This window comes from Hylaeus volcanicus, chromosome 2 (genome assembly GCF_026283585.1).
Source record: "Hylaeus volcanicus isolate JK05 chromosome 2, UHH_iyHylVolc1.0_haploid, whole genome shotgun sequence".
Lineage (NCBI taxonomy): Eukaryota > Metazoa > Arthropoda > Insecta > Hymenoptera > Colletidae > Hylaeus > Hylaeus volcanicus.
The window spans coordinates 5,551,486-5,577,909 of record NC_071977.1 but is presented as its reverse complement, the minus strand read 5'-3'; the positions used below and the strand labels follow the sequence as shown (position 1 = coordinate 5,577,909).

Genomic DNA, 26,424 nt, shown 5'->3' with positions numbered 1-26,424 from the left:
AAATGTATACTTTATTTTTATTTGGAAATAGTGATATAGGAATGATACGGATATAGGATATGTTTCCTATAGGTACAGCACTGCGCGCTTAGCTTTTTTTAAGTCGCATGCGCGACTGGAGGCAGATTCTTCGCAGCAGCTGGGACCACGGCACCAGCAGTGCAGAGCAGTGCGGTTGAGCGCGATGATCCGGTATGCTTTAGAAGTGTGAGAAAGTTTGCTTGTGTCAAACTAACATCTTGAAGAAATTCATCGTGCTATCATTTTAATATTTCGTTATCTTTCGTCATCCGTAGAATATCGCGTCCGAAGCGTAAACAATTTTGAATTCCGCGTTGAATCAATACTTAAAAAAAACTAAATAATAATAATAAGAAAAAGTAGCGAATTGTTGGTGAAAGTAGACAGCACTTATCCATTGCGGAAATCAACTTCATTCGTTAGTTGTTCGTATAATGAGTGGAGTATCTAATCAGGATGAGACTCATATGACAACAGTAAGCTGCATTCCTTTTTACTTTCATAACTTTTTATTAATAAGTGCGATGTTTGATAGTACGAAGTTACTTTAGAACTATTTAAAGGAATTTCAAATCTTTAATAATCTTCCATTTAAAACATTTCAAATCGTTTACTGTACTTGGTTATTTGATGAAAGTCGAAAACGTATTCGTATCGTTTAATTGTTTTATTGCTTATTTATTTCGTATATATTTTTATGTACTTAAAATAAGATTCTGAAATGTATTTTCTGTTCTATATTAATCAGAAAAGACGAGAAATACATATAATAAAGTATTAAGTGAAAAAGTAGTTTTAAAGAGAAAATTGTAATTCTTAAAACAAATGTTTTTAGCGATATCTTTATTACATCAAAGGGCAAATCCATTTTACTTATATCTATTTTATTTACACTATATTGATAGCAATTACGTTGTCTTGTTTTAGCCAGAACTAATTGATACTCATGGTTATAAGTCAGAAACGCATCAAATTTGGACAGAAGATGGATATTGTTTGGATGTACATCGTGTTCTCCCTCCAAAAACAGATGAAAATGAGTACTGCAAGAATAATGTAAATATTGTACACAATAGAAAAATAACAGAGGTAAAGTAACTATATTTTAGTTAGTTTTTAACATTATGAAAGTTTGCAAAAGTAATTATAACATTCGTTACATGTATAATTTAACTTTTTAATATATTATTAAATTATATAACTTTTATGAAAAAGTAAAAATTACTTTATTATATAATCAATTTATAATACCTGTAATGAAATAATGTTTAACTCTTTTGCTACAGGCATAATGGATAAAATGATGACTAATATGTTTATTGTGTTTTCATTTATTAATATATAATAAACTCTTAATAAATACAGCAAATATTAAAAATATAAATGATATACCACAAACAAACCAATCATTTAGTGGAAAACTAGTATAGCGATACATTATACTGAAAGAATTAAATTTTTTTCATATAAACTTTTGTTGAGATTTGTCTGTAAATCTGTAATAATGTTAGCATTAAGGAATTTGAATTAGATTAAACTATAATTCAATAAAGTTCGTATTAAATTTAAAATGAAAAAATATGTTTAATATTTACAGTACACAAATTATGAATTCACACAAAATACAAAGGCTCGAGTACCAGTTCTTATTCAACATGGAGTGCTATCAAGTTCAGCCGATTGGGTACTATTGGGTCCAAAGAAGGCTCTAGCATATGCCTTGTGCGATAATAATTATGATGTCTGGTTGGGAAATACAAGAGGTAATGCATATGGCAAAAAACACAGACAATATACAACCACAGATAAAGAGTTTTGGGACTTCAGGTAATTTCAATCTTAAAATTACAATGATCGAACAGTATAGAATGCAGATACATAAAAATAAATATAGTATTGGTATATGTTGTATAATGTTATAATATATCCTCAATTGATCCGATACAATTGATAAAAAAAAAAATTAAATGTAATTATAATAATTCCGAATTATTGGCTATATTTCAAGACCATGTCTTCTGATTACACCATACACACATACATGTATGTGTATATAAAAAGCAGGGTGTTACTTTAAGACTGATCGTAATAGCACATTATGTTTGAAAATTAAATGTTGTTACAATAGACCTCGTCATTAGTTTGGGGCAAAATGTATATCATTAAACCATATAATTACAGTGAAGTTACTATATGATTGCTTTGTATCGTAGCAGTGGACATGTAATCAGATTGCATTTTGTACAACTTTACTTATCATTAACAATCTCATTTTCGATTATGTATACAGATCTTTAAAATAGCTGTATTATTAACTCTTTTCATTATCAATTACTTTTTATTTTCAAAATGAAAGCTGTAATCATAGTGTAGTTTATGTTTTGTGTTAATTATTAGATTTAAAAATATTTATTTTGTGTACATGAAATCTTATTTTCAATTATCTTTTAATTCTTGCATACATGATTTATTTAATTTCTTGCAATTAATTTTGTAGATGACTTTTATATTGTTCTTTTATTTTAATTTTATTCTTGCTGAGATTAATGAACTTCCATGAATTATTTTTGCATTAGGAAACTATTTGAGAATTGCAATTGTTGAAAGTTGTTTGATTTTATTTGGGAACCTAGATACAGTACATCTGTAACATGCAGGAACCATTTCAGTTGTAGATAGGTAATGCAAAAATAAAGAAATTATTTTATATAAACATACGCTACATTTATTGACCTTGTTCTTAAATGACAGTTGGCATATTAATTATGTGCAGCTGCTTACCTTTATAGACAGTACCAGTGATGGCCACCTTAAGCAAAAACACTTTCTGTGCTTTAAACTAATGCAAACTATGCCCTTGACATTGTTTGATATCTTCGAAACAAAAAGAGTTATTTAGTTACTGTTCTTTAAGTGAATTACACTCGATATACAGCAGGAATATATTAGGACGACCGAGAAGTAATCAAAATGTCTTTGACTTGGAAAAGTTTTTCAATGAAAAATCGAAGGACTTTTTTAAAAAGGGAATCGAACAACTGCCTTTACACTGGCAAGAAGTGTTAGAAAATGATGGAAATTATTTTGTTGATTAGTATTTAAGATTTCTGTAATAAATAATTGTTGATAAAATTTTGATTACTTTTTGGTCTCCCTAATACAGACAGCTGAAACTGTTTAAAATTACTTTAATTGTTTTTTATTGATTAGTTTTAATACCTGACTAAACAGTTCTACTAATATTTTAGCTGGCATGAAGTTGGTTATTATGATTTACCAGCAACAATAGATTACATTCTAGAACAAACTGGATATACTAAGCTCTACTATGTGGGTTACAGTCAAGGTACGACTGCATTCTATGTAATGGCCAGTGAAAGGTCTGAATATAATTCGAAAATTAAGGGAATGGTTAGTCTGGCACCAATAGCATTCCTTTCAAACCAAAGGAGTCCTTTGTTCAAATACATTGTACATTTTCATGGGTTAATGGAGGTGTGTTTACAAATATCTACAATACCATTTTATTATGGTCAGAGGTGGTTAAGTTTCAACAATACTATTATTATTACTGCTATATTTAGTAAAATGAGTTTAAATATAAACCATTAAACGACAGTATAAGTAACTGAATCCATCTCTGGTCAAGAGATTTTTCAATATTTGTAATTAGCACTTGTATAATGAGCATGTTTCAGTGGGGATCCTCTTATTGCAATGTACATCAGTGGTTCCCCCGCAATAAGTTACAGGCACAAGCCTTGGGTACACTAATTCGAAATGCTCCAAGCAGTCTCACTAAAGGTTTCTGTGCATATTGGTTCTACTTAATTGCTGGATTCGGGAGTGACCAGTTAGATGAGTCGATGCTCCCATTAATTTTTGGACATTTTCCAGCTGGTGTTTCTGCCAAGCAGCTTGTTCATTACAGTCAAAGCATATTGTCAGGTGATTATATAAAATAAGTTTTTATATTTCTCATACATTGGACTCTCTTTAATTCATTTATCAGGCACGATTACGATTTCCGTGGCACCGCGATTTCACCGTGTTCTTATTTAATATAATTTATCAGGAAAATATAACTATATTTAAATAAATTATTTGCTACGAGAGTTTACCGTATTTACTAACGAATAACATAATTGTGATAAGAGTGACAACTATTATCTTATTTTTGTACTTAATTATTATTTATGTAATAAATAATAATTTTTTTCTTTGCAATAGGATCGTTTCGTAAATTTGATTATGGAGCGTCTGAAAACCTAAAAATATACGGATCAACGCAACCACCAAAATATGATCTAGAAAACGTGAAAATACCAATTATGATATTTTATAGCGAAAATGATTTTCTAACCGATCCTGCAGATGTAAGGAAACTTGTCGATAGACTGCCGAATGTGATAGAGACGCGAACAATAGAATATGCAAAATTTAATCACATTGATTATTTGTGGGGTCGAGATGCCAAAACGCTTGTATATAATGCCGTTTTAACGGCATTAAAACGATTTAAATAAAAAGATGCTTTTACAGAGTTTATTATTTATTAGTTTATATATAATGTAAGTATATAATGCAAGGAAGTCAAGGAAACCAAATTTGTTAAGGAATCAAATTTTAATTAAATATATACTCTTTATTATATCCTTTGTTCTTTCTTTGTAGATTGTTTATAACTACGTAATTTAATGGAAACTAATGCCGTATCCAAAATAATTTCGTTAGATATACAGGTATGCATACGAGTAACGTCACGGTAGATTACAAATTTATACCGTAAGTCGGAAATGTTAACAAATCAAAGCATTATGTTCTTTTATAGATGCGTTTTCTTACAGTATTGTACCGTAATCATTATGTACGCAAAACCTAACGCAAAAAAACCACGAAGTCAATAATTGCCCGCTATGTATTTCTAAAGATAATTATAACAAAAATAAAGATTTTAAAAGTACAAAGTACAACGTAACTTTGTGTAGCATCATCAATGCGTTCCTGTTGATGTACGGTTATTTTCACAATCGGCGAACTCGAGGCTCGCTCGGAATCATAAAACATTATACAATTCTACAATTTTTACAATTTTACTTATTTCGATGTGGGAGAATCATTATGTACTCTCCCGCTCGTAATTGGTGTTCAGGTATTATCGCCAAACTCTCTCTACCGGAGTCCCTGTGCCGGTTTCCGAGAGAAGTCGCATCGTTAAGCGCGAAAAAAATTGTATAGAAAACGAATTCAAATATTATGGTTTGTATTTTTTTTTTTCGTAAAATTCATTCGATAACGCATATTTTAAAAAAAGAAACATCTAATTTGGTCAATTTTTAGCAGAGCTAGTTATTTGAAAAATTCATAACTTTTTTTTTGGTTCAGCACAAAGAACTGCAAACATTCACAAAAATATATTTAGTAGGATATTATAATAGAAAAAAAATGTTCGGATCCAAAAGTGTTCGAAATGGCTTGGAATGCCGCATATATATATATGCATATATTGAATTATTATATTTACTTGTTGATACCGATTTCAATACATATGTATAAGTAAGTATGATACAAACTATGTTGTGTTTAGTCTCATTTCAGTTAGAAAAGTCTGACAGATACGTTGGTAAATGTTTCAGTAAGAAAAAATTAAAGATAAAAAAGCTTCGTCGTTGCTTTAGTATCCGTCCCACTGATATCATACCGAGTTCGTACTCAGGATCTATGACTAGAGCCAGTGACAACGCTAGCTGATCAGTATTGCACCGTGCGCACTACAGTGAGGACGCAGAGAAGAGTCCGGGCTTTTTTACTGCGGACAAAATTCATATGTGCAATATCGAGTTTAATGGTTCGAATTCTGCGTTCGTGGTCCAATGTGCGATCTTCCCAAATATTTCAAAGAAGAAAAGGAAGATGAAGACAAAATAGACAAACGCTATTTAAAGAGCAAAGTAAGAAAAAAGCGGCTTGCGTTGTCTGCAAAACGACTGTCGAAAACTAAAAAGAGTCGAGAAAAGTAAGTTACGTTGTTTGATACATGTATGTAAATTGCATATGTAAATTACTGTTAGTCATTTGAATCAATTCTTTCTTTTCGTTCGTTCTTCTTTTATATCTTTTTTTTCCTGTTGTTTTTATTGAGGCGTTTCATGGAAGAAGGATACCTACGGTTATGTAACTATTTTTCGTAAATCTTATCGTGAATATATATTATTACATAATGATATATTACAATATATTATTGTGTAATATATTAGAACCGTGTTGCTGCTCACTTGTTTACATTGGCTAGATGTTACTCTGCTCGGCGCTCAATTATTCGACCGTGGAAAACGATAATGAATATATTTATGAAGCGATACTGTGGCTAAAATAATCCGAGCATTGTAAAAACAGCGCGAGTTTTTGCCGAGCAACGATCCGATCGCTGCTCGATGCGAGTGAACGCGTTTATTCCGAGAAACTGTAAATGCTTACGCAACGGGTGAACGGCCGCATTCCGAGACGTTGATCGGTGCGAGCGTAGGTGGATGTTTATCTAAAAACCTTAAATAGATGGTAGGTAAACATCTTAGACATAGAACAGTAGCTGTGTGCGAGGGTGAGAGCGAGAAAGCGAGAGAGAGAGAGAGTGCACGGTTCGATAATCACGGACTGTCAGTCAGACTGTCAGTGTGAGTGAGACTGCGGATGAACAATATTATAAATAGAAGGGGAGTGTGAAGGCGAACAGAGTGTATTATAAAGAGGAGAAGAAAGCATAAGAGTAGAGAAAAGTCATTTTAGTTTTCCAAAATTCAAAAAAGCGTTTCTACCAACCATTTCGAACCACACCTATCGTATATACGTAACATATGTATACATATACATATACATATATAGGAGCCATATATGTAATATGCGACTCAAGGCCTGATGTTGGAAAAAGTATATCTAAACAAATTTCTTCTATAAGAAAAAGAAAACGTACTCTTATTGTTTATAAAGTTTTAGGGCCGAAATTGCAAAATCAGGCCTTGGAGTCGAATCCGTCAAAGTGTAACGAATATATTAAAACCAGAATTATTAGAAAATATTGCTTCTTTGCTTCAATATCCTTGACAAAAATCATGCTAGCCTAATCGCCCTGTCCTCATCTCTCCTGCAGTTGTTGTATCGCCCTCTCTGTCACAGCATCATCACAAAATCAAATTCTGTGTAAAAATCAGTGTCTTCATTGAATCAATGAAAAAGATGGTACTAAAAAATGTCTGGTGTTCTCCCAATTGAAACAATACCTAATGTCGCATAAATCGGACTATTTTCAGCTGAGATAGGTTCTAATTGTACAGTTATATTTTTCACGCAATTCCGTTAATCATTGCCTAACATCTGTCGTGTTCGGCATCATTTCCTGATGGAATAAACATGTTGGTAAAAGTTTCATGACAATGTCGATGAAAAAAAATAGAAAAATTTTAATCTCAAATTTCGATTGCGTTTCTCTCGCACGTACGGAAATATTTAAAATTGCGGGATTCCTAGGCTATCCCCATAATGGAGAAAATACTCTAAATCTTCTGCTACTATACCTACTTTTCTTTTCTATTGTACGTTTTACTTACTTCTATGTATGCACCGCGTGTTATTAATTACAATTATTGATTCTGTTCGTATAGCCGAAAAAAAGCAGCGGCCCTCGGGGCAAGTCAAAGCACCGCAGCGGAACCAGGTACTTCTTCAGGTACTCCGTATAAAGTTTTTATAAAGACAGAACATGAAATTATTGATAAATTTATAGAAGAAGCAGATGTAGCAAAAAACGGCGAAGTATTAGAAGAAAAATATTTAAATGCAGAGAAGAAAACAATAACATCAGTAACGGAAGGCAATAACCTGAAAATTAGCGGCGAAATATCTTCCGTAACGGACATCGTCAAAAAAACTGAAGAAGATGCCGAAAATTCTATGGATGACGACTGTAACTGGATGGTAGAGCAAGCCGAACCAGAACAGTCGGAAAATCCAATTTCTGGAGGAATAGACTTCGCCGATTTTGCATATGTTTTCGAGCAAATAAAAAATTTGCAAAAACATTCGTCTATTGGCTGCGGCATTGAACATTTTAACATAGTTGGATGTCAACAGTACGGATTGGAAAAAACGTACAATGTTCGATGCCGAATGTGCAATCACGTGGAGCGCATATCCTGCCTTCGGCCGAGCGATGCCAGTATAGACATCAACAACGCCGCTGTTTCCGCAACAATGGTGACGGGCGGCGGGTATAATCAACTCGAAGAGGTAATGTCTGCCATGAACGTGTCCTGCATGACGAAAAGGATCTTCCAGAAATGTCACAATGACATAATCGATGCGTTCGAAGTGGCCGCACAACGTGAAATGGAAGATGCAGGAAGAGAGGAGAAAGAATCAGCCATAACAAGAGGCGACGTAGTTCCAGGATCTGGTATACCGTGGATATCGGTTGTCGCAGACGGCAGCTAGATGAGAAGGTCATACCGCAGAGGAGATTACAATTCTCTTTCTGGCGTGGGAGGCGAACGCTGAGCTATTGCTCGGTAACCGCCACCCGAGGAGAGCCCCACATAACCCGGATTCTTCCCAGAGAACCCGGGTATGCGTAATGCATTTTCACTCGAAAAATCAAAAAAAAAAAAAACAAAAAGTTATGGACAAGAGGTGCCAAGGCACCTCGGAAGGGTCACCATCAAAACAGAAGAAACAGTATACTCTTCCGAGTGTGAAAGGCACGTGGCTACACTCATATATATAATGTATATAAATGTAAGTATAACACTTGTACTGTTGTTATGGAAATAATTAGATTAATTGAAAATAATCATAAATTTTTCTTTCATCTAGGAATTTGCTTTAGCTTTTTTTTCACCGACCAGTATCAAAGGCAAAAGTTAAGCTATATGAAGCGAGGAAAGAAAGTAAGTACAGATAAGTAAATAACATACACATATTTACAATCTTATTGTAGACAAATTGATTACAATTCATTCTTACTTTTTATCGCAGGTTCTATGACCAAAAATTAGAATCGAAAGGGGCCAGTGCTATTGCAGCAAAATATTTCTCAGAAGTAGTAAACATTAATAATAGAGTCTTTAGAAAATATAGGTATTGATTTTTACATACAAGCGGGATAAACTAAAAGAGTAATTGTTATTACCATTATTTATTTTTACAGATGAAACCAGGGTGTACAGCATGTTAGTTCAAGAGATGTAGTATCATCTCTTAAACAGGAAAATCTTCATTTGTCGCGGTATACGTTACAGGATAGAGGAGTGTGATTTAGTTTCAAGTCGATTAAAATATGAAATTAGTTTTATTTAAATGTATTCAGTTAACATTGGTAAGGTATATGCTTCCAATATATGATTGTATATGTATGTTTCATGTATTTGTGTCTTATGTTCATTTTTATGTGCAATATTTTTGTTCGAATACTGGTAAGGTTTTCTGCAGTCTCCTTACTCTTAGCAATAAATGTTGGTATTCATGTAATAAATCGGCTGCAGACGTAAAAACTAAATAAATAATGAGTCGTTTTCCACTTTTTGTTGTACATCTATGCTGTTTTCCTTCATAAAAACTTTTCTCTTTCCCTATAACTTCCTTACATTTTGTTCCTCATTGGGATCCAATGGTACCCTAAATTCTAAGTAAGTGTATACAGCAGTGAGGACTGCAACGCTCGCTCCAATGCGCATGATCAGGAAAAATCCCACGAATGTCCATCACTGAGCCAACTTAAAAATTAAAGTTACCAGCTAAGTAACAAAAACTTACTAGTTAATTAACCTATACTAATGCGGACTGGTCTAGGGACCTTTTCATCAAACCTGTGTAGGGATTCGCCTTAACAAAAAAACCCCGACCAATCAGAACGCGCGTATACCGCTGGAGCGGCCGCGGTAGCGTATGAGCGCGGTCGCCTATCGCTTAGCCTACGCTCAACCGGCATACTCGCGCTCTGATTGGTCGGGGTTCTCCCTTAATATCTCCTTAACGAAACCTCGCACAACATTTTCGCTAAGGAAGAAGTTGTTTCAAATCACCTTCTGAACCACCTCCTTTCAAGGTGTTACAACATTTTTGGGACACCCTGTATAAAGATTACAATATTTTAACAAATTTTTGCATACTCATAACCTCCGATTTTATTAGAATTTTTTTAGTACATGTTTCTTTCCAATATCTAAAGTTTATTAATACTCCGTGAAAAATACTTTTAAATTGATTTAAAAAATCGATTAATCGTTACTAGTAATTTTTTGTTTGTATCGATCAATCGTTTTGTTAATTTAGTATCGATAAAGGATCGTAACTTTGGTTAACTTCACGTTGGAGTTTCTTTTGGCCATTATTGCGTTGCTGGTAAGTACGTCTGTCTTTGTTTTAACTTTAAATCTAATAAATACTGGTATATAAGTAATTATTTGAAGTCAAATACATTTTAAATAATGTCTTGTATGATTAGAATTCTTCCTGATGACAAAATAAATATCTTAAGGGTTTAAGCTATTCTTATAATGACACGTGTAAATGTTAATCGTCCATCTTTCATTTAATTAGTTTCTTCGTTACTATCTTACATTTTCTTATGTTATATTTATTCAAAGAATTAAGTTCTTGGTGGGATTTTATCTTATTTTACATTTAAATTTACTGTAGTTTTTTTGCTTTTTAGATTTATGTTTATTTATTTCTAAACAAATTTAATTCATTGGTTATGACATTTTAAATAAAATTGTAGTAAATATGAAAAAATATCTGTTATTAATTTCCAATTGTTTTATTTCAGGCTTAGAACAAACATGCAGTTACATATCAGAGGGGAGAGTACGACTGTTGTCGATTCTCATGAGAATGCAACTATCGCAGAGCTGAAGGTACGCTAAGAATGTTTTTACATTATTTTACTTTAATTATTTAAATATTTTAATTCCTAAGATACTTTTAATTTAATAGAATCAATTATACTTGTACTAAAATTGAACTTGCACAAAAATTGACTATAAAGAACTGACAAGAGTTTTGTTAAAAGACAAAGGGAAGTTTCTAAACATCCTTAAAATTCTAATTATAAAAATATATTATGCCTCCTTTGAAACCATAAAATTTTTTTAAACTCCAAAATTTCTTATTTAATATAATAAAGATATTTGAGATAGACAAAAAACTTATTGGACTATCTTGTACTTTTAATTTGTACAAGATAAATAATATTTTGCACCTGAAAAGAATTTAAATATAAACAAGTAACTGATGTAAAGATGTCTTGTTTATAAAGGGTTACAAGTGAGTATTGCATAACAACAGAAATATAGAATACATAACAAATAATTTCGTTGGTAAGGAAATTATGGCATTGAATGTTTTGTAATAGATTCATTATTTAAAAATATTGATACAACAGATTTTTAATTACTAATCATAAATTCATTAGTATTTTAAAATATATTGTTTAATAACTGCGTCTAAATGATAACTTAGAGTCAGCATTTTCTGCCTCTAGGAGGAGCAATGACGCAATATTAAAGTACGAATTTATGAGCTGATGATCAGAATGATATTCATTGATCATCATTCGCAATTTTCGTCAACATATATCTTCTTAAGTGAATTGTCTTACTTTTTGAAAACTTATATAGATAAGTAGCAAAATATTAATTAACTTTTTTTAATACAATACTCACATTCCCATGCTTGTTTCTTTTTTTAACATGTTTATGTCCTATCGATGATTCAAACAGCAACTTGTTTAGTATTTGCATGTTTTATATAGTTGGACTATATTTGTCACTCATAAATAGTAACTGTATTAAACAGGAGATATATAAAACATTATATTGGTATTAGAATTTTAATAAGATGATATTTTCCAAATATAAGAACAAATTAAATGTTTTCTATTTTGCATAAAATTTATTATTTCTGTCATAATGAAATTTATAGGAAAACAACTTTATGCATGTAATCTTCAAATTATGTTGTGTCCTGCAAATATTGTCTTATAATCAGGAGAAAAGGTTTTAACATTTTTTTTTTTTTTTTTTTGTTGCAGATGAATGTTCAAGTATACTTATGATATACTTTACATACTTTTTTTAGTAATTAAGTATTTCTTCAGAAAGTACATTTTATTACAAAAAGATTCGCCAATTATTTATAGTTTTATAGACATTTAATACCAATTTTTTGAATTATATTATCTGATAAGGAATATGTATGTCAATATCTAATCTCTACAAAAGATATAAAAAAAGTTTGTCTAAATGTAATGTACACATTTTTAATCCTTGAGAATCATTTATAGATTAGATTCTAGAAACCTTTAGATATAAACTAAAATTAATTTGTTCATAATTCTTTTACAGAGATCAATAGTGCAGTTGGAGGGTGCTGCAAATATAGAATTCAATCTATATTGTTCTGGTCGTTTGTTAGAAAATGAAACATTAGTTGGAGAACTTGCCTCAAATACTTTAGAATTAACAGTTCCACTTCCTGGTGGTAAGATTATTTTATCATAAAAAAAAATTTTTTTTAATTTGGGAAGTTTTACCTTTCTTAATTCCACATCACTTAATTTTTTCATTCTGTATTAGTTTTATTTCAGTACTTCGCAATTTAATTTCCTTGAAGTCCCATGAAAATAATGTTAGAATACATGACAAAACTAAATAAACTATTTTCGTATTTTAGGTAAAGTGCACGGATCTCTAGCTCGTGCTGGAAAGGTGAAAGCACAAACTCCAAAGGTAATTAAACTATAATTTATAGTTAGTTTATAAAAAGTAAATTTGTATCGCACATAATGATCTTAGTTACTTATAAATTCAAATCGTCAACAATTTTTAAGAGTATAAGATAAGTTCCAATTGGAAGATTCTTAACGTAGACTATATTAATTAAAATTTTAATTTGCATGTTTTTCCTTGTTTTTCTTTTACCTGCACTTAACCACGTTTATTCATTTTCCAGGCAGATAAACAAGAAAAGAGTAAAAAGAAAACTGGCCGAGCTAAGAGACGAATTCAGTACAATCGAAGATTTGTGAACGTCGTACAAACTTTTGGCCGTCGACGTGGACCAAATGCTAATCCTAATTCATAATTGTATATACATATACACATTTGATTGCAAATAAAATAAAAAAAGAATGAAAAGCTAAATATAACAAACTTTTTATTTATTTATTCTATATTAAGTAAAGTGTTAGAGTAATTTATTCAATCTTTTTATCTTTTGAGACTGAAACACGTATTCTTTCTACTGCTTCTACCTTGTCGCGGTTTTTAAAAGGTTCATTTTTATCATCATTTAATCACCGTTTATTACATTGTTATATTACTATAACTTTTACATATATGAATCTATTAAAACGACGATTATCGCATTAAAATTAAATAAAGTAATGAAATTAACAATGATTAAAACTTACTATTAGATTCAATTTTTCTAGAGTGTTATACCATTTAAATTTCATTTAATATACCTACTTCGTTTCTCACATAACTGTGGTTTTTAGTATTCAGCAAGAAGATCTCTGATATCTTTACAAAGTGTAATAAAATCTGGTCTCAAATGGCTTTGCAAATGCCAACAGGGATACATAAGTTTTACATAAACTGATTGTGGACAAGTAGAAGGGCAAGGAAGACGGGTACCTCTTTCTAATGCAGCCAATAATTCAGTACTTCCTTTTTCTTGTTCATTTTGAAGACGCTCTGTGCTTGAATCGATACCGGGTAAACGGGGTTCTTCTCCAAAGCCAAATGTTTCATACATTGTTACACCGAAAGACCAAACATCTGATCTAGTAGAAAATTTTCCGTCTCTAATACTTTCTGGGGCGTACCTAAAGTAAGACAATGTAAGAAAAACTTAATGTCAACGCAAATAGAATAATGTCATTATTGAAATTTTGATTCACTATTACTCGAATTTAATTCTTTGATATTATTTCTGTAAATTCACTTTTAGATGTTAATTTATAGCTAGCTAAAAACTAATAGAATATTTCTTTGATGTTTGGCAGAGTATTCAAAAACCTGTTTTCTTACAAAATTTAGCTACTTATTTGATTTTTATATATAAATTACAGAATTTATCACATCTTTATAAAATATTAATTTCTTTCTCGTAAGAAGGATGTACTTTCACAGCAACTCTTTTTATCAAACGTTAAAGATTTCTCCTACTTACCATTTTATAGGAAGGCCACGATCAGTCTGTAAAAGATAATAACCATTCTTTCCAGTGACTTGGGCCAGCCCAAAATCACAGATCTTAACTCTATTTTCATCAGCGACCAAAATATTCCTAGCGGCAAGATCTCTGTGAACAATACTCATGCTACCCAAGTAATCCATGCCTGTCGCAATGTCTAAAGCAAAACCCAACAGTCTTTTATGTGTCAATTTTTGTTTGTGTATTGGCAAATAACTTTGTAATGAACCATGTTTTACATATTCCATTACTAAACAAACTTCAGGGTCTGATATTACTCCAAGGATTTCTACCACATTTGGATGTTTTAAAGTCTATAATCATATTATTTAATATACGTTATATTAAATTAAAAGGATTAAATTGAATGAAATAAATTGTAATTAGACAAAGCAATAAATATTACTCGGAAATCTAATTACCTTCATTATAGTAATTTCTCTCTCGAAGTCCCTTATATCTGCTTCGAGTGCTCGAGTTTTCAATTTCTTTATAGCAACCTCTTGTGCTTCAATATCTTTTCCATTATCTCTTTCAAGTGTACCTCTGTAGACTTCTCCATAATAACCTTGACCAATCCTACCTTGTAGAATTACATTACAATCAATGTCCAATTCATATATTCCTCGCATTTGACCTAAAGAGCCATTACTACTTCCTCTGGAACCGCAATCTTCACCTGTTCCTGCTTCGTTTCTTCTTATCACCTATATTGATATTAAATATATTAATTATCATAACTTATATGGAAAAAACCATAGTTCGATCAAAGTTTTCATTTTATTAGTTATTTATAAAAAGCAATCGGCCAACATAATTAAAATATTAGCTATTTACATTTATAATAAAGTAAAAAGTATCCTTAATGTATTTATTTTATTACCTCACCCAAGTCGCCAGGATGCCCTATTCTGAGAGACTGAGTGGTGTGTTCGATACGATTCATATTAGGAATGTTATTTTGAGAAATTGGATAACCTTCTGAATCTCGTCTTGCACTAGATAACCAACCTAAATATGCAAACAGGTCTTCTGTACTACCTACGTAGTTTTCATTGATATTTATTAAACCTCGCATATCTAAAATTAAAAATATGCATGTATAAACTCGGTTAAATTGATAAAATTATTTTATAAAAACAAAATTATATAAAACTTATATAAAATTTATACAAAATTTTATAAAAACAAATTAAACAATAATTGAATCTTACTATCATCGGTATCATTCCAGGGGAGGCTTGTATTGTCTGTAAAAAGACTACTAGACTTTGAGTCGCTACTTATCGATGTACTGTCAATACTATCGGAATTATCCTCATCTAGCTTTTTCAATTCAGAACTAAATAATTTAGGAAATGCTGTTGCATAAGCATGACTCCTGCGGGAATTGTATACTTGATACAAAATTTGATTTATATCTCTCATTATTGCTTGAGGTTGCTTTCTAGAACCGCTCGAATCTGTCCAACATTCGAGTATCAATCTATAAACTTCCGTGGGACAACCATTTGGAATAGGTAAACGTTTTCCAGATTTATAATAATTTTTTAGGGTAACAGCATTTCGAAATTCTAGTAATGTAGCTCCCCTGAAATGAAATAATATTAAATGTATAATATTCTGTTGAGTACATTTATAGTAATCTATTTACACTCTATTAGCTATGCTTATTTTGCAATAGGTATTAAGGTTACATTTATTTTATATAATCTCATCTTATAACATTTAAATATGCTACAAAAGCAAATAAATAGATCATGTCTTCGATAATTTTACCTAGCAAAGATTTGCCAAATTGTTGTCCCAACAGCCCAAACATCCGCTTGAAAACTATGTCTACCTAAATCTGGATCATTATAGGTTTCTGGTGGTAACCAATGAATATCTGTCTCCGTATATACAAATAATCCTGGATCAGCAAGTTTTACTACAAAACTATTATTTGTATGTGCATGAACTAGGAGTTTATTGCACCTAATGTTGCCATGGACTACACCATTTTCTTCAAGGTGCCAGAGAGCAGTAGCTAAACAAGCTGTTGCTTCTACCATATCTACAGTTTTTATAGTCTGAGAAGAAGAACTACACAAATATTCGTCAAGGGGGCCATGTCGCACCATTTCCAAAATCATTCCAATCGATGGTGTTACCATTAACCCATATAATCTAGTGGAACATAATATATATATATTGCATTTTATATAATACAAGGTATTAGAACTTTGTATTATTCTTAAATTTTAACTTGGCTAGTCTTTTACTTCGCCTTCAAGTTGTACTAAAAGTATTTACCTTACAAGCGTTCTAGAACGCAACTGAGACCATTTTTCAGCAAGTTCCAAAAATTCTTTTGTATAATTTACTTCTTCTTCTTGTTTTAAAATTTTAATAGCAACTTCTAATTTTTTTCCCTTAGTCAATCTCCAAATTCCTCGGTGAAGAGTTGTCGGTGAATAATGTTGAATTTCTGCAGTTCTTAAAAACGGTTTATAAATTTCAAGCTGATTGTGAGGTACACAGCGTGGTCCAGTTTCTAAAACCGAAGCAACAATTTCTTCGTCGGCTGCAACTTCACTAACTACACTTTCAGCAGCACAAAGCAATAGTGGTGATTTGTCTAAACAGTAATGGAAAATAAACAGAATAATTATTTTTTTCATTTTTCACATTTACAACATTTACATTGTTTAAGTTATTCTTAAATCTACTTGTAAAATCTTAAATAACTATTAAAGTAAGGATAATTAAATTATATGTTAAATACATTAAATTATATGTGATTTACATATGGAGCATTTATGCCATTATTAATAATTTGTCATTTTTTAAAATAACTGTTGTAAGAAAAATAGAATTCTTTTGTACTCGTTGAATTTATTTTGGTAACCAATGTAACAAGTATAACTTTTTCATAAAAATAATTTCGGTAATGTGTCAAATTAGGAACACATTGTAAATAATTTATAATAAGAGTAAAATAAAAGTCTAATTTACCGTACTCCGTAGGCGGTAAGCATTCTGTAAGATACGGTTGCCCTTCACTATCATGAATAGATGAAACACATTGCGCCAATGAATTATAAGGATGAGAAGAACCTTCAATGATGAAATCATCCGATGAAATGTTTTCTTCTATTCTTTTTGAAAATAACTTTCCTTCTTTGTTACACGCATCTAAGTAAAATACGTTATACTCTGTCTCACTTTCTCTAAGTAAGTAAGAACCAGGTTTATTAGCACGTTTTTGTTGAAGTTTGGCATATGAAAATTCTTGTCTGAAATAAAAATTTTTAATTATAAATTATTTTTATTATACTGTAGACTATACATTTTTTCAACTAATTTTATTTCACTTATAAATAGCAATTTCTTTCAAAAAATAAATATTTTATAAGTAATAGAGACTACACATCTTAATGAGTTCAAAGGTTTTCAAGAGCACTTATTCACAACTATTTGAAAATTGCTCACGTTAAAGACTTGTATAATGTTGAGAATAACAAAATGCAAGTAATTGCAACAGATTACGATCACAATATGTAATTGCAACTGGGTGTAATTGTAATTCCATGATTGTAATTACAAATGTAATTGTAATCATAGTAGACTATAATTACAATTAAAAAATGCAATTACAAATACAGTTAAAACATACTGAAAATTGGAAATTCAAACTGGAACTCGAAGATAGTGAAAATACCGTTTTCTGTTGTTAAAGTTATGTAGATGAATATGTATATATATATAATATGAATAATAAGAATAATTTGTGTAAGTTTAGAAGAATAACTGTTAAAGTAGATCATGCGTTAGTTACTAATATGATGTTTACTCTTTGAATTTGTTATGAATCTTTTATAAATAAACCATTCCTTATTACTAGAAAAATTGGTTTTATATAATTTGAATTGTAATATTAAGCATTTTTTATAAGTTCACTATTTGTTATACATTTGTCAGATATTTATAAAATACATATTTTTGCAATTTGTTTATATATTTGTTATGAGATCGTTACATTCATATGTACACAAAAAATTTTCGTAACCAGGCCCAAGATGCTTACTTCTTTCGGTTGTCTTAGTAATTATTTCCATAAACAGTTCTTCTCTGGTTTAAATTTCAAAATGTGAACATGAAATAGTACTGCAATTACATTTGAAATCGTAATTGTTAATCGTTAATTATATTACATTTTTGCTAAAAAATATATATACACATATTTTGAAATAAATGTAATCCTACCCAACTGGACCATGACATTTTAATTTGTGCAGTTTTTCCAGAGTAGGAGTAATAATCTCACCACACAAATTGTATGTCCATTTAAATGCTAGACGATAATAACCATCCAGCCCCGAAACGAAGGACATTAGGAGTGCATTCTTTGCAAACTTCAAATATGACGGTATACCATTTTTTCTTGATATTTCCACTGTATTATCTTGTCTAAAACATAATGAAAATTATATTAGAATCGTCATAAATCAATGTTATTATTATTATTTTGTAGGATAAATACTTTCAAAAAATAGAAGTTAAATATTCTGCCTTAAAATAATGTCAATTACAGTACTAAGAAACCTTGAATATGTGAAACGAAAAGAAATGGAATGGTATTTACTTAGGAAGCTATTACTTCCAAACAAATTGTTCGAATTCTTCTAATATTGAAAATAATTGTCTTAAAGTTTTCTATGTGTATATCTATATACACTAAAAAGATAATTTCATGAAATATTTTATCCTTATATATTTATTAATCAACTAATATTTAAACCTTATAGAAACAAAACATAAATCCTCGATTGCACACAATGTAGTCCATGAAGTAGCAGCAGTTTCACAATATTTCACTTCATCTACATTGATTCTCAAAGATACTTTTGCTGAAGAATTTTCTAGACCTCTATCCATTAAAGCCTCATATTCTTCGTATGGGTAATTTGGTGCCATGCATTCAAACTGCTTTAAATATTGTTCTTTAACATAGTTTGCATCATGCCCAGATATTTTACGAAGAGCATTATAAATTGGTTTTTTAATAAAAAATGCATGACGTTTTATACATTCTTTGGGAATGTACTTTCTATACTCTGATTCAACTGTTTCTCTTGGTACCCTCTTCTCCAACATTACTCTATAAAAATATTTAGAAAATTTGAATTAATATCAACCAAATGAAATTAATCATAAATACAGAAAGAAGTGTATGTAAAATAAAACTTGTAGTTAAATATTACAATTACCTATACATATCACTGACACCAAGCCCAATCAGTTCTTGCTTATGTCTCTCATAAACAATATCAGGTACTTTATTATCCATAACATCTGCACGTGCTTGTTGAAAATAATAGTCATAGGCGTGTCCATCAATCTGCTTTAATCTACGTATGTTTGGAGGCTTAAATCTAAGCCTAAAGTCGAACTTATTTTTGTCTTTTGATTCTAAACGATGTGCTACTGGATACCAGAGTTTTGTAGAATGATTTCTAAGAGTAAAAAGATGTCTGGCCACTGGTCCTATTCCTAAAGATTTACAGACCTAAAAAAATAATGTATTAATTCACATATTTCATTTAAGTTAAATGTTATTTCACGAATATCAAAAACAAAATGAATTATATTAAACTAAATATCATTAACACTGTATGCCTCCAAATTTATCGTTTGTCATAATTTAAAGTCAACATAGAAGGCAATAAATAAAAACAAGTGCAAACTACATTTTAATTTAAAGTGTAATTTAATGTAAGTTTTACAATGCTTTTCGAGAATGTATTAATTTTGTTCTAATGTCTTACAAAATCTCGCAATGACAAAATACATTTAATTTTAAAATAATAAACCATAAATAGAAAATAAATATAGTTCCTGAAAGTCTTCACCTTGATACAAAGATCTTCAATTGTTTGCCCATAATTAAATGGAACGGTCAATTCCTTTTCTTCGGTCGCAACATAAACGATCGCTGATCGATCGTTTTCCATTGTTGACAAAATTAGACGTTTTCTTCACATTCTGTTATTTCAATCGCTTACGCGTGATAGCAATACTCTAATACTGTTTATTTACAACGCGAGTGAATTGAAGTGCGCATGTCATAGACTAGTTCAAACCAAGTTTGGTGTACTTCTACAGAACAATAAGGACACAGTTTCCGTGGCGCTGATATCATCCTTTTATTAAAGTCCCTAGACTAAAACTGGGTAACGAGCAGCCATGAAGAGATACATCTATGAAGACTGTATAAGGAATTCCAACTGTGTAGTGTAGAAGTGTTATCAAATATTATTATATATATATATATGTCTGCTCGCTACCCAGTTTAGTCTAGGGACTTTAATAAAAGAATGTACATATATATATATGATAATACATACACATATGACATATATATACGTAGTGTGCGCACTAGCGCCGCGAGTGGACGAAATATTCATAACTTAAAACTCAGGATTTTGATAACAGTTTTCTAGTAACTTTCGTATGGAGTTGGATCTCCTTATACAGTCTTCATGGATATATCGTACTTCCATAGAAAAGTCACCGCTCAACGCTCACCTCAATGACCGGCTCAGTGTCTCAGCGAGCGCTCAGTGAGTAGATGAGCGGGTTTTTCGCGCATGCGCGGCGAACATAGCATCACCGAAGTATACACACAACTAAAAAGGGGTATCTTAATTACCCCTGGATAATTTTACAAATACAGGGTGTCCCAAAAATATTGTAACACCTTGAAAGACGTGGTTCGGGAGGTGATTTGAAACAACTTTTTCCTTAGCGGAAATGTTGTCTGAGGCTTCGTTAAGAAGATATTAACAGAAATCCCCGACCAATCAGAGCGCACGGATATTGTTAGAGCGGCCGCGGTAGCGAAGGCTACGAGCTAAGCGGCCGCGTTTGTACGCGAACAAGTGTCTCGACGTGCATCGAAAGATTCGAAAGACATTGACGCGGCCGCCTAGCGCGTAGCCTTCGCTACTACGGCCGCTCAAACGGTATACGCGTCTTCTGATTGCTCGGGGTTTTCTGTTAATGGCAACATTTTCGCTAAGGAAAAAGTTTCAAATCACCTCCCGAACCACCCCTTTCAAAGTGTTACAACATTTCTGGGACACCCTGTATATCTAACATTTTTCAATTCATTATCCTATGTGTAAAGTTTCATAATAATTGAAGGTATTCTATTGGTGATATTCCTCGTAACCAATATACATATATTTCCGAATCGAATCGTTATGTCACTTGGAAGTAAATATATAGCTTCTCTGAACGATACTTATGTATTTATGGTGAGATATGTAGAAAAAAAAATCGACAGATAATACCGATTTGATAAATCGAAAAATTACTGCAGAGTCGAATATCGTAAAATCGATGGTTTCGATTAATCGATCGTGTAGAAGAAAGTAAAAGAGCAGTGTGCAATGGTTCATAGAGGTGTCGTGTATTTTTGTACGAAAAACGAATTAAAGTGACATAAAATCGGAGATGTTCGGTTCTGCGTAATTCGAAGAAGGAAACTAACCAAAAAGTTCGACTTCCTCTTTCTTGTGCAGTGATGTCGAGCATACGGTGACAAGACCAGCCAGATCGGCGGAAAACTACGTCACCAGTGACGGATTCCCCCGAAACTGGGACAAAGTGCAGTGTACTCTGGCATTGCGCTTTACCGGAATTTCTCTCACTCCATGCCTAGTAGCCTCCCCCTCTTTTCCTCTCTTTCTTTCTTTCTCTTTCTCTTAAGATTGACCAATCGTCTCGTCATCCTCGAACCCTCGATCGAAACTGACAGGTAAACATCGAGATTTCTCGAGACGTTAATCATGTTACTTATGTTACTTATTTATTTTACTTCTTCCCTTTAACGTTATTTACCATTTAGTTAATTATTTATCGTTTCGTTATTTTTTATTAGAAATATTTAGTCAATATGTAATCTATACGTTATGCTCACAGAGATATTTGCAATATTACACGTGTATAATCATAAATTTCCAAGTACAAGATATTGACAAAGATTCATGTTATTAAAAAGAATGATTTGAAATATAGTTCTGCGATACCATAGGTAACCAACAACGAATGGTGCAGATTCATCACCGTAGCGTCTGGAGGGCTCGATATCATGTCAGATGGGGTTGATATTGGTGGTGGGGAAAATGAGGTAGATTCCCATTCCTGTTCACACGCCGATGTTGGAGAGTCCTCGAACCAGAGAGAAGAGGAGGCTTTGGATCCAGATAATGAGGCTGCCTTGAACACTAATTATGATAGCAGTGATGGTGCAGTGCCTGCTTTTAGGTCCGTCATCTTCATGTAATTAATTTTTGTATTTAGAGATTTCCGATAAACGTTTAGATAATCAAAGTCTTAAATAGCGTATCAAAGGATCCATAACATGTGGACAGGTGTGAAAGGTGTGAAAACTATGAGACTATAAATAAGACAGCATTCTGCGCTCATCAGGACCAGTGTCTGACAAGTGCTGAGCCAGGAGAGAGCGCAGAGAATATAGAAACAGCTGAAAATGACGGAGATGGAGAAGAAACTCATTCTGGAATTCGTTCTCACAGAAAAATGTTTGAATGTGATGTTTGCAATATGAAATTTTCTAATGGAGCTAATATGAGGCGACACAAGGTATAAATTACGCTTATTTGTCGTTTCACTAATTAACATGTACAAATGAAATCGTTTGCGGAGATACAAATATGAAATTACAATGGAAAATAAATATAATTATAGATGAGACATACTGGTGTGAAGCCGTACGAATGTCGCGTCTGTCAGAAAAGATTTTTTCGTAAGGACCATTTGGCAGAACATTTTACAACTCATTCTAAGACTCTGCCATATCATTGTCCCATCTGTAATCGTGGTTTTCAAAGACAAATCGCGATGAGAGCCCATTTCCAGAATGAACATGTTGGCCAACACGATATGGTCAAATCTTGTCCTTTGTGCAATTATCGAGCAGCAACTATGAAGTGCCTCAGGTTACATTTTTTTAACAGGTTAGTATTTAATTATCTTAATATTGTTGTAAATATCGCATTATTAACTTCGAAATTCATTTCTATTTTTAACTTAATAATTGTTTTAGGCATGGAATAGATCTGGATAACCCAGGACCAAATAGTTCGAGTTCTTTGATGAATAGCTGTACTCCAGGAGAAGCTATACCTTCTGCTCCTCTTTCTGATAGTGGAGACAGTACTGGAAATCGATCTGCGGATAATGCAACTCCGCCGATGCACTTTTTAACACCTCATATAGAAATATCAATTCCTTATTCTGAGCAAGCTACAAGTCAACGGAATTCAAGTCCTGCTCCCCTTAATGGAGATAGTCCAAATAGCCCGCAGAGTGCAGATAGTAACAGTAATACTCCAAGTAGTAGTCATCATCAGTTACCTATGAACAGTAGTGGTATTCACAGGTATAGAATATAATTTCAAAAGTGATATTAATCTGCTTTAATTATATTTGTAACTTGTTTTTTAATTAAAGGAACCTTGGTGGGAACGAAGAGGCAATTACACCTTCAATCTCACTTATTCCTATTAAGCAAGAACCAAACAGCAATGGAACAGAGGAGAATGGTGCAACATCTAGTAATCTTCCATTACCATCGTTGATAAAGGTCTCTCCACTGAAATCTCTTCTTCGAGATGATTTACGACGCAAACTTTCATCAAGCTCTGGAAATAATAATAACAATAATAACAATAACAATGGTAATTTCTTTATTTTATCACACGTATGATTTGTTTTATTATTAAATTTATGTGGCTCAACTTTTGAATATCAGATGCATCTTGTAGTATTTATGATATTTTGCTATTGCATATAACTTTATACAGTCAGCTTAAAAATAAAAAATTGGAGCTTCAGACCATATAAAAATTAATCGCAAATCTGAAAGCCTTAATTCTTAATGTTTAACACATTTTTCAATGTTATTATTGCTTTAATTGTTGTTTATTAACACTTTGACGGCTGTTAAAGTGTTAGTAGTATTATGCATGTTCTCAAATATTATTTAGAATAACTTTTATTTTGTAATAGGTAATAATAGTTCAAATTCAAATCCCCATTCAAGAGGAGAACCTCCTAGTTCGACAAGACCCGACCAACGAAGCAGTGGACTTCAATGCACTCACTGCAGAATTACCTTCCCTGATCAAACATTATATTTCCTTCATAAGGGCTGTCATAGTGAAAGCAATCCCTGGAAGTGCAATATTTGCGGGGAACAGTGTTGCAATTTGTATCAATTCAATTCGCATTTATTAAGCAAAAGTCATCAGTAGTTAATGGAAAAATAACATTTTTTCAAGAAGGCCTAGCACCTCGATTATTTAAACAATTATTGAATAACAATGTTAATATGACTGATACAAGAGAAATTATGAGCTTGAACAAAAAGTTACATTTTGTGTTAGAAACTGTAAATGAAACGGATTTATATTTAAATGTTCGAACTAAATTTGTACTTATTTTAATATTTATATTAATAAGTACTCGTCGGTTACATTAGAGATAAAATAGTCGAGGTTCAAGGAATGATTTGGAATCTAGGAAAAATCGTGCCTTTGTCGAGATACCTTTGCCAACGCTCACACTCGTCCGAATCGTCCTAATTTATGATAGTACGAACGATCCGTCCATGGGGCTTTACCAAAATATATTCCAGAAGCTCTATCGATAGTTTTAAATCTAGTTATACTTAGAAAAAAAACAGTGAGAATACCAATGAGCTCCTTTCTATCTAAATTCTTTTTATGCACTGTTTTTTTTTGTTTTTGCTTGTTTATGAACTCGTTTGTTAAATTATATAAATTTCATAAGTTATGTATTTCATTTATTCCTATTATATTAAGAATAGTCATTTCTATTCAAATGTGTAGAACACATTTTTTATAAAATAAGATTACGATCTTAAAGAAATTATTACAAATTTGACTATTCATCTGTAAAAATGAAGTACGAATAATCAAGAAAAATCCTTTGTAATCTAAATTTTTGTTGTCGATTTAATGTTATGATGTGAAAAAGGAACCGAACCGTGCGTACCATTACGTATAAATATAAATATACAAATAAGTAAGAGAGGCGACAGCTGAAGTACTGTATCAGCTCAAGAAATATTTTATATAGAGATATTTGTACAGAGAAGTTTTAATATACGAAAAAATAAGGAAATAAAGAAGTCAAGATGTCATATTTCATATTTCAGAGATATATATTATCGAAACAGAGTATTCAAATAATATTTTACTTCAAAGTCTCGTAAAACAAAATCAGCGAAACCAATTTTGAACAAATTGAAAATCATCTGAGAACGACGTTATAATGGAGAGAGAATTTTATTAAAAATAAAGTATAATATTATTAGTTATCAGTATAAATTGGTACAGTAAAAGCGCTAATGGTTTCGAAATATGATTTCCCGACTTTAGTACATGTTTCTGTGTAAATGTGTATGTATGTATGTGTATAGGATGCCCAATTTGCATCTACAAATCTGCGTGATATCTTTAATAAATACTTTCAACTACAGTCACACAGATAAGACGAAATATACTTAAATATTAAGAATTTTTTAGTAGTTAAAGTAATATATAACATGTGAGGATATACAATCAGGTTGGGCACTCTCTATATGTTCTTTATTTAAAAAAAATAGATTGAGGAAGATACGCACGAATACTATTGTCTATTGTTGTAGTTATTTAAAAATCGTTCCGTACACTGCGTAATATTTAATACAATTATTGCTATTACTATGTTATTATTAATATTATTGTCATCATTGTATTATTTATCGATACGTAAGTTATTTATTATTACTTTGCATTCCAATATACCAATTTTTAAACACGTCTGAGGCTTGACAGTGCTTGTTTGTTTCAGAAATTAAACAAATTTTATTTTGTATTTCATTTATTATATACTTATTTTGTTTCTTTCTTTTCTAAAAGTATCAGAATTGTTATTTTTATTATTAATTAAAATCAGAATTGAAGAAAGATGTTTCTCTATGAGAACTTTTATTAATATGTTTGCTTTGAATAAAAACTGAACAACTCTTGTTCTTTTAATATTAATATAAATCGTCTGAGTGCAAAAAAGCGAAAT

The 26,424-nt window shown here is 31.5% G+C and overlaps 5 protein-coding genes across 9 annotated transcripts; 4 read left to right on the top strand and 1 right to left on the bottom strand.

Moving 5' to 3' along the window:
- Positions 1-143: 143 nt before the first annotated feature.
- On the top strand, positions 144-4,938 carry LOC128884838 (lipase 3-like). The gene is made up of 7 exons (XM_054138490.1): positions 144-497; positions 949-1,110; positions 1,619-1,848; positions 3,270-3,516; positions 3,720-3,969; positions 4,252-4,592; positions 4,696-4,938. Exons 1-6 carry the CDS (start codon positions 456-458, stop codon positions 4,545-4,547), a joined length of 1,227 nt encoding a protein of 408 aa, XP_053994465.1. The 5' UTR covers positions 144-455; the 3' UTR covers positions 4,548-4,592; positions 4,696-4,938.
- Positions 4,939-5,118: 180 nt separating this feature from the next.
- LOC128884839 (uncharacterized) lies at positions 5,119-9,601 on the top strand. 3 transcript variants are annotated; one of them, XM_054138494.1, is made up of 7 exons: positions 5,119-5,577; positions 5,658-6,037; positions 7,680-7,732; positions 7,802-8,808; positions 8,887-8,960; positions 9,049-9,150; positions 9,221-9,601. In XM_054138494.1, exons 2-4 carry the CDS (start codon positions 5,895-5,897, stop codon positions 8,506-8,508), a joined length of 903 nt encoding a protein of 300 aa, XP_053994469.1. In that variant the 5' UTR covers positions 5,119-5,577; positions 5,658-5,894; the 3' UTR covers positions 8,509-8,808; positions 8,887-8,960; positions 9,049-9,150; positions 9,221-9,601. The 3 variants fall into 3 exon arrangements, with proteins under 3 accessions (XP_053994469.1, XP_053994468.1, XP_053994467.1); XM_054138493.1 differs by having other exon boundaries at positions 7,680-7,744; XM_054138492.1 differs by having other exon boundaries at positions 7,680-8,808.
- Positions 9,602-10,342: 741 nt separating this feature from the next.
- On the top strand, positions 10,343-13,223 carry LOC128884840 (FAU ubiquitin-like and ribosomal protein S30). Its single transcript, XM_054138495.1, has 5 exons — positions 10,343-10,413; positions 10,841-10,928; positions 12,417-12,552; positions 12,745-12,800; positions 13,024-13,223. The coding sequence occupies exons 2-5, from the start codon at positions 10,854-10,856 to the stop codon at positions 13,153-13,155; spliced, it is 399 nt and encodes a 132-aa protein (XP_053994470.1). The 5' UTR covers positions 10,343-10,413; positions 10,841-10,853; the 3' UTR covers positions 13,156-13,223.
- LOC128884837 (tyrosine-protein kinase hopscotch) lies at positions 13,211-20,373 on the bottom strand. The gene is made up of 12 exons (XM_054138489.1): positions 20,166-20,373; positions 19,524-19,822; positions 19,055-19,414; positions 18,520-18,723; positions 17,269-17,549; positions 16,567-16,891; positions 16,051-16,440; positions 15,486-15,862; positions 15,155-15,351; positions 14,694-14,978; positions 14,248-14,585; positions 13,211-13,900 (listed from the first exon to the last, which is right to left on the bottom strand). The coding sequence occupies exons 1-12, from the start codon at positions 20,265-20,267 to the stop codon at positions 13,567-13,569; spliced, it is 3,492 nt and encodes a 1,163-aa protein (XP_053994464.1). The 5' UTR covers positions 20,268-20,373; the 3' UTR covers positions 13,211-13,566.
- A 1,096-nt stretch (positions 20,374-21,469) lies between these two features.
- LOC128872156 (zinc finger protein ztf-16) lies at positions 21,470-26,223 on the top strand. 3 transcript variants are annotated; one of them, XM_054114568.1, is made up of 8 exons: positions 21,470-21,572; positions 21,840-22,075; positions 22,352-22,599; positions 22,692-22,923; positions 23,029-23,297; positions 23,387-23,722; positions 23,794-24,020; positions 24,352-26,223. In XM_054114568.1, exons 3-8 carry the CDS (start codon positions 22,409-22,411, stop codon positions 24,594-24,596), a joined length of 1,500 nt encoding a protein of 499 aa, XP_053970543.1. In that variant the 5' UTR covers positions 21,470-21,572; positions 21,840-22,075; positions 22,352-22,408; the 3' UTR covers positions 24,597-26,223. The 3 variants fall into 3 exon arrangements, with proteins under 3 accessions (XP_053970543.1, XP_053970542.1, XP_053970544.1); XM_054114567.1 differs by lacking the exon at positions 21,470-21,572 and having other exon boundaries at positions 21,629-22,075; XM_054114569.1 differs by lacking the exon at positions 21,470-21,572 and having other exon boundaries at positions 21,631-22,075; positions 22,352-22,584.
- The last annotated feature ends 201 nt before the right edge of the window (positions 26,224-26,424 follow it).

Coding starts and splice junctions, on each gene's coding strand:
- LOC128872156 (XM_054114568.1), top strand. CDS start 22,409: ATGTCAGATGGGGTTGATATTGGTGGTGGGGAAAATGAGGTAGATTCC. Junction 22,924..23,028: donor CTAATATGAGGCGACACAAG/GTATAAATTACG, acceptor ATATAATTATAG/ATGAGACATACTGGTGTGAA. Junction 24,021..24,351: donor CAATAATAACAATAACAATG/GTAATTTCTTTA, acceptor ATTTTGTAATAG/GTAATAATAGTTCAAATTCA.
- LOC128884840 (XM_054138495.1), top strand. CDS start 10,854: ATGCAGTTACATATCAGAGGGGAGAGTACGACTGTTGTCGATTCTCAT. Junction 10,929..12,416: donor CAACTATCGCAGAGCTGAAG/GTACGCTAAGAA, acceptor ATTCTTTTACAG/AGATCAATAGTGCAGTTGGA. Junction 12,801..13,023: donor TGAAAGCACAAACTCCAAAG/GTAATTAAACTA, acceptor TTCATTTTCCAG/GCAGATAAACAAGAAAAGAG.
- LOC128884837 (XM_054138489.1), bottom strand. CDS start 20,267: ATGGAAAACGATCGATCAGCGATCGTTTATGTTGCGACCGAAGAAAAG. Junction 19,823..20,165: donor TTGAAGATCTTTGTATCAAG/GTGAAGACTTTC, acceptor TTATTTTTTTAG/GTCTGTAAATCTTTAGGAAT. Junction 18,724..19,054: donor TTATGTTTTGTTTCTATAAG/GTTTAAATATTA, acceptor ATTATGTTTTAG/ACAAGATAATACAGTGGAAA.
- LOC128884838 (XM_054138490.1), top strand. CDS start 456: ATGAGTGGAGTATCTAATCAGGATGAGACTCATATGACAACA. Junction 498..948: donor ATGAGACTCATATGACAACA/GTAAGCTGCATT, acceptor GTCTTGTTTTAG/CCAGAACTAATTGATACTCA. Junction 3,517..3,719: donor ATTTTCATGGGTTAATGGAG/GTGTGTTTACAA, acceptor AGCATGTTTCAG/TGGGGATCCTCTTATTGCAA.
- LOC128884839 (XM_054138492.1), top strand. CDS start 5,895: ATGTGCGATCTTCCCAAATATTTCAAAGAAGAAAAGGAAGATGAAGAC. Junction 6,038..7,679: donor ACTAAAAAGAGTCGAGAAAA/GTAAGTTACGTT, acceptor CTGTTCGTATAG/CCGAAAAAAAGCAGCGGCCC.